At 51.1% G+C, this 12,839-nt stretch overlaps 1 protein-coding gene across 1 annotated transcript in view; it reads left to right on the top strand.

Annotated features, from left to right (window-relative positions):
- Positions 1-1,370: 1,370 nt before the first annotated feature.
- LOC102761447 (liver carboxylesterase 1-like) overlaps positions 1,371-12,839 on the top strand; it is a gene marked incomplete at its 3' end in the record, with an annotated part of 15,837 nt that continues 4,368 nt past the window's right edge. Inside the window, exons 1-7 of the mRNA XM_015570959.1 lie at positions 1,371-1,578; positions 1,705-1,883; positions 3,028-3,161; positions 5,650-5,803; positions 7,300-7,404; positions 9,127-9,231; positions 11,749-11,787. Coding sequence (XP_015426445.1) covers positions 1,371-1,578; positions 1,705-1,883; positions 3,028-3,161; positions 5,650-5,803; positions 7,300-7,404; positions 9,127-9,231; positions 11,749-11,787 — 924 coding nt within the window. The remainder of the gene's footprint in view (positions 1,579-1,704; positions 1,884-3,027; positions 3,162-5,649; positions 5,804-7,299; positions 7,405-9,126; positions 9,232-11,748; positions 11,788-12,839) is intronic.

Genomic DNA, 12,839 nt, shown 5'->3' on the forward strand with positions numbered 1-12,839 from the left:
CCCTGCTCTGTGCATTACAGGGATGGCATCCCAACTCCCCAATCAGCCCTGCTCTGAGCCCGACCAGGGGCTGCACTTAGGGATTGGGCCTGCCCTCTGCCACCCGGGAGCAGGCCTAAGCCAGCAGGTCGTTATCTCCCGAGGGGTCCCAGACTGTGAGAGGGCACAGGCCAGGCTGAGGGACCCCCCCCTTCCCCCGAGTGCACAAATTTTTGTGCACCGGGACTCTAGTATAGTTATAAACAACAAATTCCAGAGCTCCCACAGCATGCTAGCACCCTTTCTTCAACAAGTATTTCTTGAGCACCTACTGTGTGCTAGGCATGTTCTAGGTTCTTTGGCTCCATTAGTGAAAGAAACAGATATTCCTACCTTCATGGAGCTTGTGTTCCAGCTGGGAGAGATAGATGATAAACACCATGCAAATTAATACATACATTATATAATATGTTAGAACTAGAGGTCTGGTGCACGAAAATTTGTTCATTGGGAAGAGGTGTTCCTCAGCCACTGCCGGCCTCTGGACCTCCTTGGCCCTCGCAGCCACTGCAGCTTTTTTGGAAGAACATCCGGAAGATGTCCGTTATATCCAATCTAATTAACATATTACCCTTTTATTTGTATAGATAGGATACTAAGTGCTTTGGCAAAAAAAAAAACTTTTTTAAATTAAGCAGCTGCCCTAACTGGTTTCGCTCAGTGGATAGAGCGTTGGACTGAGTACTGAAAGGTCCAAGGTTTGATTCCAGTCAAGGCATGTACCTTGGTTGCGGGCACATCCCCAGTGGCAGGTGTGCAAGAGGCAACTGATGGATATTTCTAACTCTCTATCCCTCTCCCTTCCTCTCTGTAAAAAATCAATAAAATATATTTTTTAAAAAATTAAGCAGCTGATGGGGATCAGAGGTACTGACTCTATTTATTCTCCAGACTTGTACTTTGCTCTATTTGGAGAGTGGGGTGAGCCAGCAGGTGTGTGGGTGGAAGTGCTTTGGGGTGTGGACCTGGCAAGTTCTCAGTTCCCAGGTGTGTCTCGTTACCTGTTCACAAGGAGTAGTGAATGCCTGACTCACTGGGAGGACTCGCCAATTGTCATCTGTGCCGGCTGCTCACAGTCTGTTATTAGGGCAAACAACAGTGCTTGCCTGGGACGGATGGGTTGGTGATAGACTCTTAGCATGTCAGGGCTGCAAGATTCTTCTAGAAACCACTCCACTCACTCAGACCTGGCAGCTGGGGGCCCAGAGCAGGGAAACCAGGGCCTGTGCAGTTCTGATGTCGCCCTGCAAATATCTGACCCCTGACCTGTCACCAGCCCCACACATCTGCTGCCATTTGAGTGAATGGGAGTCTCCTGTGGACTCAACCACATGGGTGACCTGGTGGAGGTGCACGGCCCCACTGCACCCTCCATGGGAGCACAGCCCAGAGCTGGGCTTTGTCCAGGGTGTCAGGACGACTATCTCCCAGGTGGGCAGCAGCTAGGCAGCCTCTTCTCCATGACCTGGTGCATCCCAAATTGCCCGGACGAAGAGAGGAGCCAGGCCTTCTCGCTATACATGATGCTGGGAGGCTTTAGTGAGCCCCAGGGCCCCCGCTTATGGCTTCCTACCCACTCAACGTCTTCTCTCTGGTAAGAGCAGCTTTGCACAGGCACAGAGCTCCCAGGCCACGGCTCTGTGCGCAGCTCCGGCTGAACCTGAGTATATGACTCTCCCCCTCCACACACCTCCCCAAGGTGCTCCCAAGATGCCAAGTCGGGCCAGATGCTCTCAGAGCTCTTTACCAAAAGAAAGGAGAACATTCCTCTCAAGTTCTCTGAAGACTGCCTTTACCTAAACATCTACACTCCCGCCGACTTGAAGAGGAAAAGCAGGCTGCCGGTAAGGTGTGTGTTCTATGTCTGAGGGATCTCCTGGTGTGGACTGGGGAGGAGGAAGGCAGCATGGTGGGGGAGTGCCCCAGCCATGGCTATTTCAGGGGCCCTGGGCTTCCTTTGCTCTCCCTGGTCAGGCCACGTGACCCCAGGAACACACATTTTCCATCCCTCAGTTTCCCCCGGCGATAGTCATGGTGCCTCCCGGGGACCTCGCTGTACATCTGTAACCTATCGTCAGTTCTTTCCACGTTCGCTCATGCGAACAGAGGGACAAGCGTGACTACTGATACTAGCAAGCTTAGGCATCTGATTGCCAGAGAAGCTAAGGCATGCTTTCCAGTCAAGTTAGAGCTTGAAGGAATCTCACTGAGAAGGCAACACCCCAACCCTCCTTTTACAGACAGAGAAACGGTGAAGGCGAGGCCACCCAGTCGGGTTGGCAGGATAGGGCCAGGGTTCTCTGAAAAATCGAGCCAATGGGAGGTGTTTAGTCTTTCTTTGTCTTTGCCTCAGTATCTGAGATGTTCTTGAGCTAATTTCTCTTCCTAATTGTCTTTGGCTGGGGCGATGTCCCAGTGAGTCAGCATTTCCTCAATATGCAGAGGCCCAGAGATGGGCGGCCAGAAGTTGGGGGTGGGTCTGCAGGGGGCAGTCCCTTGGGTTCAGAGGGAGTGATGTGAGCAAGAGATACCACTAGGGACGTGGATGCTTCTTGAGGTAGTCATTCACACACACCAGAGAAATTTAATTCACCTCAAAAGATGTGTTAATGATGCTGAAATCCAAGGGCTGCCCAGGCAGAGTTGCTGAGAGGATGAGGGGCCCAGGCATGAGGATGATAGAAGTATTTGGGGGAAGATGACCCCGTTGGCCTTGGTTGTTCCCATGATGCTGTTCTCAGCATGAAGAGCCTTGGGAACAGGCAGCACTGGGGCTGGAGAGACAGGCAGGGGCAGCCAGGTGCATGGGTGTGGGGTGGCCTGTCCCTGCTGGAGGAGTGGGGAGCGATTGCCTTCCCCACCGTTGCTGGGGGCTGATGAGCTTCAGAGAACAGCCTCCTTCAATCATGATCAACCAGACAACACTTGGAGTTCCTTCCCAGCTCTGCTCCTATCTGTGACCTGTGTGGTTGCTTCTTCCCTGTCCAGGTGATGGTGTGGATCCACGGAGGAGGTCTGTTGGTGGGCGGGGCATCAACCTATAACGGGCTGGCCCTCTCTGCCCATGAAAACGTGGTGGTGGTGATCATTCAGTACCGCCTGGGCCTCTGGGGATTCTTCAGGTAAGATATTGGACTCCGCACAGCACATGGGCCCTTGAAGTGAGGGTGGCAGGACCCAGCTCTGGTCATGCATGTCAGTTCCCCAGAAAGGCATCCAAATCCCTTCATAATTGGGCTCCAAATACTGTCTCATTTCACAACCACGCTGGTCCACCTGCTTCTGAGCTTTTGCATGTGCTGTTCCCTTTGCCTGGAATGCCTGTTCTACTTGACCCACTCCTATGCATGCCATAAGGCCCAACTCTAACGTTCCCGCCTCTGAAATGCTCACCTCCTTTTTCCCAGTGCTGCCACAGCACACGGGACACCTCTGGAATGACAGCAGCACAGCAGTTAGAGCGGCAGGTTCAACACCACACCTCTGATGGGAAAGGAGGGAAGGACAGACTTGGGTTGGAGGTCGGTGAATGCTTCTGGGTGATGGAACAAGTGGCTGAAGCTGGGAGGTGTCAGAGCATCTGATTCCCTAGGCCAACCCTCCCAGGAGGAATGTTGGGGTCAATTGCCCTGATTGCTTCCGCATTTGGCACGTGCATGAGCCAAGGCTCCAGTCTTCTCCATAGAAATTCCATGGAGAAGGAGCCAGGGTTCCTTAGAGCAGAATTACTGGTAGGTTTTCTGAATGAACTGGCCCCAAGACCTTGGACCCATCGATGGATGATGGACAGGAGGTGGGGTGGACACTCACTGGAAAGACCTGTAGGGCTGGAGGAGGGTATTAGGGGAGTCATGTCCTAGGATGCAATGCCCTCATTGAGACTCTTCATCTCTTTCACACCCGACCTGTTTCTCTGCTCCCCGTTACATTAAAACTGCTCCATCAGCTCTCCACGCCTTCTCTCCTTCCAGTCTCTCCTCTCCCCACACCAGTCAGGTTTCTACTCAGACCACGCCACTGGACTGTTCTGGTCGAGGAGTAGCTGCCCAATGACTCACCCGCTCTGGGCCCAACCTTGGCAGCATCCACATATGACCCCTCACACCTCTTTTAAATACTTCCTTCTCTTGGCTGCATGTTCTCCCTTCACACTTTTGTTCACTGGACCCTGGGGCCTTTGTACATGCTATCTCTCTCACCTGGAAATCCTTTCTTTGGATATTGGCAAGGTTCTTGTGCTCATTCATTCAGATCTCTACTCAGATGCACCTGCCTCCGAGAGACCTTCCCTAGACATCTGATCTGTAATAAGACCCAACTTCCCCCCCGCCCCGCCCCCCTGCCTTTTTCTGACCCTGGTTTATTTACCCTGAGAGCATTTTCACTAACTGGTGTTATATTCTTACTAGTAGCCCAGTGCACAATATTCATGCACATTAAAAGGGAATTAATAGCCCTAACCGGTTTGGCTCAGTGGATATACCATTGGCCTGCAGACTCAAGGATCCCGGGTTCGATTCTGATCAAGGGCATGTACTTTGGTTGCAGGCACATCCCCAGTGGGGAGTCAAGGGCATGTATCTTGGTTGCAGGCACATCCCCAGTGGGGAGTGTGCAGGAGGTAGTTGATCTATGTTTCTCTTTCATCAGTGTTTCTAACTGATGAAACAGTGGCTTCTTTTGGCTTCAGAGGTACTTTGTTCCAGTAGTTGGTCTTTAAACATATTCTCTCCTCTCTTCTGTCAGGGGCCAGGGTGCAGGTGAATAGGATTGCTAGCTGGCAGGCCCCTGACAGCAAACTGGCCACCTGTTGATTGCTTGAGGAAAGGGGCTCCCTCCTCCCTGCTGTGAGGGTCCAGGGTGCAGGAGAATGGGGTTCCTGGCTGGCAGGCCACTAACTGCAAGCTATCCAACAGCAGATTCTGTGAGGAATGGGGCTCCCTTCTTTCTACTATCAGGGTCTTGTTTGAAGGTCAGCCATGCTCCCTGTTGAGCCAGGCCCAGAGTTCTACCATGCCGTGGCCTCCCCCCCAGCCACCCAGGACTGACTGCTGCTGGGTGCTCCTGGTGCTCTGAGGGTGGGTTCTTCCCTCAGGCTGCATGGAAAATAGCTAGGGAGGGTGCAGCCCTTGGCTAATCGACCCAAGATTCAGTGGGTACACGTTCTGAGGGCGGGTTCCTGCCTCAAACCCTGCCCTCACTGGAAACAGCTCCAGGAAACAACTCGGGGGAGGGCGCAGCTGTTGCCAAGACAACCCCTGCAGGACTGACTTGCTTCCATTTGGTCACCAGACCCATTCCTGATGAACTTAGCCCAGGGTTTTTATATAAGTAGATATGTACCTGTTTATTTGTTGATGATCTGTAGAGTGAGCTCCATTTAATTGGAGATTTTGTCTATTTTGCTTCGGGCTCTTAGAGCAGTGTTTGGCACATAGCAGATACTCAGTAATTACATGCCAGGTGAATGAATGGAAAGCTAAACAAACAATGCTACACCTGTGAGTCTGGGTTGTGGAGGGCTCACCTAGAGCCTCCAGCCCAAGCTAAGGTCTTGGGAATCCTGCCTTGATGACTCTACCTCCCCTTCCCCCCTTCTCTTACCCACAGCACAGGGGATGAACACAGCCGGGGCAACTGGGGTCACTTAGACCAGCTGGCCGCGCTGCGCTGGGTCCAGGAAAACATTGCCAACTTTGGAGGGGACCCAGGCTCTGTGACCATCTTCGGAGAGTCTGCGGGAGCTGAAAGTGTCTCTGTTCTTGTAAGTGTTCCTGGCCCCGATGTGGCTTCGGATGGACTCCCTGGGAGACCTGCTGGCCTTTATTAACATGACCTGGGTTCAAGGCTGGCCCTACTCTGCACAGAGCAGATAGTGGAAACCTAATGGCCCAACTCTCCCCCGGGAGCTTAGGGCTCCGCCAGCATCCTGGGGCCATAATCATCTCCAGCCCCGGCCTGCAACATCCCTCCTGACTTGGCTGAGTTCCTAATCCCTTCTCCATGAGGACTCTCCTCACTTCTCCTGGGGAGCAGGGTGGGTGTAAATTATGAGGAAGAGGAGGCAGCTGTGAGAGTTGGACAGAGTGTCACTGTGTGGCCTCAAGCCAGATCGATCCCCATGTCAGGAGTTCATGAGCACTCACTAAGAACAGGATGTCTTGTGGTTTGTCCATGCCCACGAAGGAGGACGGCAGTCTCTGTGAACGCTGGGCTGGGGGAAGCAAGTGAGAGGGGTGGGGGAGGGGAGGGTGGTGTAGAGGTGGGGATGGGACAGGGGACACAGACACACCTGGGAGCCTGGTGTGGGAGATGGAGCCAAGGGGACACAGACTCACCTGGGAGCCTGGTGTGGAAGATGGGGACGGAGAGAACACAGAGAGAATCAAAGATGGAGAACCAGATGAGAAGGTGCTGGGAGCTGCCAGAACCCCTCCAGCTGCCTCACAGCTGAGCAGAGTGTCTGTGCTGCTACCATATTTTAAAACATGTTTGCTTTCATAGTTAAATATTCAGAGGAAGCTTTTATATTTTGTGAAGTGGAGAAAGAGGAGAAGTTCAGAAAAGCCCAAAGAAGAAGATAAGTTGACCTACAATGTTATTACCCAGGGATTGTCACCATGGACATTTTGACACTTACTTTTCTAGTCTTTTTCTGATGAATCACCCTATCATCTATCTATCTATCTATCTATCTATCTATCTATCTATCATGTATCTATGATTTTTTAAATAAAAAACATCATTAACATTACAATCTAACATAAGTATTTTCCTAAGCATGAAGTACCCTCCCATAATTTTATTTTGTATAATATTTCATGGTAAGAATTAAAAAGGAGCTATTTACTCAATGCCATCCCACTTTCCCCATCATGAGCAGCATGGGCACCCCAGACACCCTCGTGTCCCTCCAGGATCACCTAGCTTAGGGTGAGTGTTTAGGAATGGAAATGTAGACTCAGAACTCTGTCTTGAAAGTGTTACCAGGAATTGCCAAACTGTCTTTCAGATACTTTTGATAGTTACAGTCGGCGCTTGCCACACACTGCCTTTGTGTTCTTTGCTCTGTGCCCTTGGCTCTACCCAGCTGAGGTTTTCTTACAGAAACTGGGCCTCAGGGTCAGCCTGGGGAACAGGCCAGGCGGGGCCCTGTTATGTCCACTGAGCCCAGGGGAATGGGCCCGGGTGGAGCTAGGGAAGCTCTTGAAGACGCTTCCCCGTGAACCTCAACTCTGTTCGTCTCTGCTCCCCTCCCAGGTGTTATCTCCCCTGGCCAAGAATCTCTTCCACCGGGCCATCTCCCAGAGTGGTGTGTCCCTCATCTCTTCCCTGGTCAAGAAAGACACCAAGGCCACAGCTCAGGTAGGCCTCCTGCTGGGCAGCCCTTACCCCCTTTGCTCTGCTGCCCTGGAGTCCTCAGGGGCCTGCATTGCCATGGGATTCAGCTGACACGCCCAGATCATCCCAGAAGAATGGCTGAGCCAGAGAGCAGAGGCCCCTCAGCGAGGTCAGCGAGGCATCGGGGCAGAGCGGGGACTCAGGCTCCTGACTGGCCTGCCAGCACCGTCACTGTCCACGGACCATGCTCCCCAGAGTGTGCACGGTGGGCTGCCTGGCTGAGCGTGGGGAGTGGACTGTCACCACGTGTCATCTCTCAGACGGCCTGAGTTCTGGGCACCTCCTCCCACCCTGGCCACATATGGGCCTGGAGAGATATCTCCCTGAGGGTCCTTGTGACTACTGTGGGTTCCTGGAGAATTTATTCGTCAATTTATTTGTTGCCTCAACAAATAACTTTTAAAAATACACATATTTTTTATTGATGTCAGACATGAAGAGAGAGAGATGGAGATGGAAACATCAATGATGATAGAGAATCATTGATCGTCTACCTTCTGCAGGCTCCACACTGGGGATCGAGCGTACACCCCAGGCATGTGACCTCCTACTTCATAGGTGGACGCTCAACCACTGAGTCATGCTGGCCAGGCAACAAATAATTTTGATACAGCCAGACACCTAGCAGCCTTGTGCGGCTTCCATTCTCATGGAGGAGACGGATTAACAACTACATAATCACACAGTTATACAATGTCAGCCATGGCAGGAGCAGGAAGGAGAGGTACTTAATATCATGACAGAGTTCAGTTGGAGCCCTTAGTCCCGGGTGTAGGGGGGAAGGCTCCCTGAAGAAATGACCACTAACGTGAGATCCCCAGGATGAGCATAACCTGCTTGGTGAGAAATAAATGTCTGAGGAAGGTGAGGGACGTGTGCAAATGTCCTGTGGCAGGAGGAAGTGTCTGAGAGAGAGAGGGGCTGATGAGGCCAGAGCAGAAAGAGCAGAGGGAACCTGGAGTGAACTGAGGTTGGGGAAATTGGCAGGTGCCCTGTTGTCTGGGACCCCGGGGAGGACTTTGTCTTTATCTGGAGACTGTTAGGGATCCAAGGAGGGGAGCTCAAGGGGTGGAGGTGGGAGGGGGGGGCTCTGCTGATGAGCGCTCACTGGAGTCAGGGGTGGGAGCATTTTAGCTGGGCTGTGAGAGTAGTTTCCTGGTTCGTGGCTCAGTGGGTACAGCTGCCAGGCTGAAAGGGGCTGGCTGGTAGAGAGTAGGGGAGGAAACGAAGAGGGCGAGAATTTTGAGGTTTTCCAGAACTCTTTCGTTCTAAACAGCAGAAGTCCACTTGGCCAGGCTTAAGTCAGGAAAGGGGGGATTTATTGAGAGGAAACAGGTGGCAGAGCTGGGGCAGATTCTGCTGTCACACAGGAACTAGAAATTGGCCAATGAGGGGAATTTAAGACTTTTTATTCTTCATAGCACCTTTCCCCAAGCTCCCCTTAATGTACGCTCTCCACGGCCGCCATGGAAGAGCCTGCTCTCTTCTCTCTGTGTCAACCTCTCCTCTGGCCGCACTGTGCACGATTCGCTAGATGGAGTCCAAAGGCTAGTAAGAGGATGAGCCGAGATTTGAAACCAGACAGTGGGATTCTGGACGCCATGCCCTGAAGCCCACTCCCAGCTACCCCTCTGCAGACATCCGGCTGTGAGAGCCTTTGGCCCATTTTAAGAGAGAGAAGGAAAGCAAATCGCTTCCTTTGCCGGCTGTCAAACCACCACCTCGGCGGTCATGGTGCACTGCCTGCGCCAGAGGTCGGAGGAGGAGCTCCTGGAAACGTCGCTGAAGATGGTAGGTTCCACCCTTCACGTTCCAAACAGGCCCCCCCAACCTCCCACCACCACCACTGCCCTGGGAACTTGGCCCCAGGCTTTATCATCTCAGCTGCTCCCTTGTCCCAGAAACACTGCCTGGGACAGGGTCTCTCCTCTCTGGAGTAATGGCACCCCTCAACCTAAATAGGGAAATTCTTTTCTTCTCTTTTATTACGAAATACCTGAAATGTTAGCAAAGTAAAAAACTAACATAGTGATCAATCGTGTAATAATCCTCCAGCTTGGTCAAAATGTACTATGGCGCCATTCTTGTTTTCAGAGATACTTTTTTAAAGAAATTAGACACTATTTACTCCTAGAGGTAACTACCATCCTGAATTTGGGGAAGGGGGATATCAAGAACAAAGATTTCAGAAAGGTTGTCAAAAATTATTATTGGTTAATCTAGAAATGATCAGTTATGACCCAGTGGTGGCCCAAGTTTCTAGATTTTATCCTAGGCTAACCATCCATCCATTCATCATCTTATTATATGTCTATCCCTCCACAAATATATCCAATTCATCAATATCCTTTTATCATCCTAATATCAATCTATCCATAACTTCATTGATCTATTATCAATCGTGCATGCATCATCCAACCACCATATATCTTTACTTCACCATTCATCCCTCTAAAATCAATGATGCATTTATCATGTATATACTAGGAATCACCCAATTATCCCTTAACCATCTAAAGGAACCCATAATCCATGTATTGACCAAATCCATCCATAGTCCATCCATCCATCAGTCCATCCATCCATCCATCCGCCATTGTGGTGGGACTACAGAGAAGAGGATCATTCATTATAATCAGCAGGGGTAACTCACAGAGAAGGTGACATTTGAGGACTGAAGGGTGGCTATGGCAAGGGTCATTACAGGGAAGCTACAGTGGGACAGACACCTAGAGAATACAGCATCTAGGGCCAATGGGAACTCTTCCCTTTTTTTCATAGATGGGCCCAAAAGTAACCTGAGTCCCTGCACTTGCTGTTTGGACCCTATGGGCTTCCGGAGACATTCCTGGGCCCCCAAGGCAGGCCTCTCATGTGGAGCTCCACTTTGTGTCCATGGGTTGAACCCAGGGCAGCCTTAGGGCTTGGGTCCCGGTTTCTCAGACTCAATAAAGGTGACCAGTGTTTTGAAAGAATTAAAACACAGCTGTTTCCTGAAGCCTGGAAAGAGACACATTTATTCCACGTGGCACAAGAGGACCCAGCTTGTAAGGTTCTAAGGGGAGGACTGGTCACTTGGGAAAACTCAGAGAACCCATGTTACCCTTCTGAGACTTTCTGGGATCATGTGGAAGTCTTTCCATGTTTATCCACTCTCCCAACACACACACACACACACGCACGCGCGCATGCACACCATAAGCACCTGGCCTGTAGAAATACAGCCTATAATGAAGGGACTCAACTGGTTAGTTTCTACCTACTAGTCAGACCTGTTAACTATAGTGTAGCATGAACCAGCGCAATAGTGGTGAGCATACACAGAGAGAAGCATGGGGTGGGGACCAGCCAGGCTGCAGCTCAGGAGAGGACAAGCCACCTGATGGATATTCAAAAATATCTCTGAAAAGAAGAATGGTACCATAGTACATTTTGACCAAGCTGGAGGGTTATTACACTACTAGAGGCCCGGTGCATGAAATTTCTGCATGGGGGTTAGGGAGTCTCTCAGCCCAACATGCACTCTCTCCAATCCCGGAATTTCAGTGAGGGTATATGAGTGAGGACTTTCTGGTGCAAGATGGGAAATCTCTTTGCAAAGTGTCTTTAGCAAAAAAAGGAATGTGTTGACACAGAATCTTTAAGTGACTGAAAAGTTCAGGAGTAGATGGCTTCAGGCATGGCTGGACCCAGACACACATCTATTATTTAGAATCTGTCTGTACCCCTTAACTTTTGCCTCTTAGCGTTGGTTTACTCTCAGGCAGGTTGGTCCTCTGGGGAGGTTCAAGGCAACAGCAGCACTCTAGTCTAGACATATATCCGATCTGCTTAGAAATGCCCTTTCCCAATAATTCTAGCAAGAGTTTGGGGTAATGTCTACTGTCCTGACATGGGCACCATGCCAATCCATGAGTTAATCTCTGTGGTCAGGAAGATGGAGCACCCAGGTCTTCTATAGATGTCTGGACTCAGGGCCCAGGATCGTTCAGTCCTGAGGACCGTTGGTTGAGGATGAGGGAGGCCCCCTTAAAAAACCAGGGTGTTGTTGTCTAGAAAACTAAAAGGGGAAATGGATGGAGGGCAGGGCAGGCACACACAACAGAAATCCTCCCCAGAGCTCCCCTCCCCCACACACAGCTAGACCCTGAGCTCATGCCCAGGGGAGCCAGTGCCCTGCCCACTTCCTCTTGGCCAGTCAGGGCGGCACCGGGAGGATAGAACCTGATGCCTTTGGCGGCAGCTGACTAAGACCAGCCTTTTCCCCAGGAAGCCTCTCACCCACATCCCCTGCCTTTGTTTTCACAGAATTTTTTCCGTCTTGATTTACATGGAGACCCCCGAGAGGTAAGGACCCTTGGTTTCTGGGTCACACGTTTCAAATCTTGACACCTTTAAGCTCCAGTTGAAGATGAATGAAAGACTTCTCCCTGTGGACGCATAGTAACTCCTTGTGTTTATATTGCTGAGGCCCAGAGAGGGGCAGTGACTTGCCTGGGTAACACAGCCAGGAGGACCAGATGTCGGACCACAACCTGTTCCTGTCACTCCTCCTCCAGTGCTGTTCGTCACTAACTCTGTGTCTCCTGACCCAGTCTACACCCTTTCTTTTTTTCTTTTCCTTCCTGCTCCTTCCTTCCTTCCTTCCTTCCTGCCTTCCTTCCTTCCTAGTAGTTTTTAAAAAGATATAATTTTATTGATTTCCAAGAGGAACGGAGAGGGAGAGAGAGATAGAAGCATCAGTGATGAGAGACAATCATTGATCAGCTGCCTCCTGCACACCCCACACTGGGGACTGAGCCTGCAACTCAGGCTTGTGCCCTGATTAGGAATCGAACCGTGACCTCCTGGTTCATAGGTCGACACTCAACCACTGAGACAGGCTGGCTGGGCTCTACAGTTTTTTTTGTTTTTATTTCCTGCTCCCAGGGGGAGAAGGCTGCACTAGAAACTCCCACCTCGGGAAGAGGGAGGTAACTGCATCAGGGGTTCAGGAGCCTGCATGGAGGAGCCCAGATCTCCTGCGAGGCTGCAGGGCTATTTAGCCACTATGTGCAGGGTCACCAGGAAGGGAGCTAGGAGCTTCAGTCCTGAGGACACTCCTCCCAGCCACGGAGGAAACTCCAACAGGGTCCTCCCCTCTCTTTCCCCCTCTCCTCCCACCTTCCAGATGGCCACCAGGTTCCTATGCCTTTATCTCTGCAACATCTCCCAGTCCTATCCCCTCTGCTTTCTCTCTGGGGACAGTAGCACTTACCCTAGAACAGTGGTTCTCAACCTGTGGGCCGCGACCCCTTTGGGAGTTGAACGACCCTTTCACAGAGGTCGCCTAAGACTATCAGAAAACACATATATAATTACATATTGTTTTTGTGATTAATAACTATGCTTTAATAATG

This window comes from Myotis davidii, unplaced genomic scaffold (assembly GCF_000327345.1).
Source record: "Myotis davidii unplaced genomic scaffold, ASM32734v1 scaffold3428, whole genome shotgun sequence".
Lineage (NCBI taxonomy): Eukaryota > Metazoa > Chordata > Mammalia > Chiroptera > Vespertilionidae > Myotis > Myotis davidii.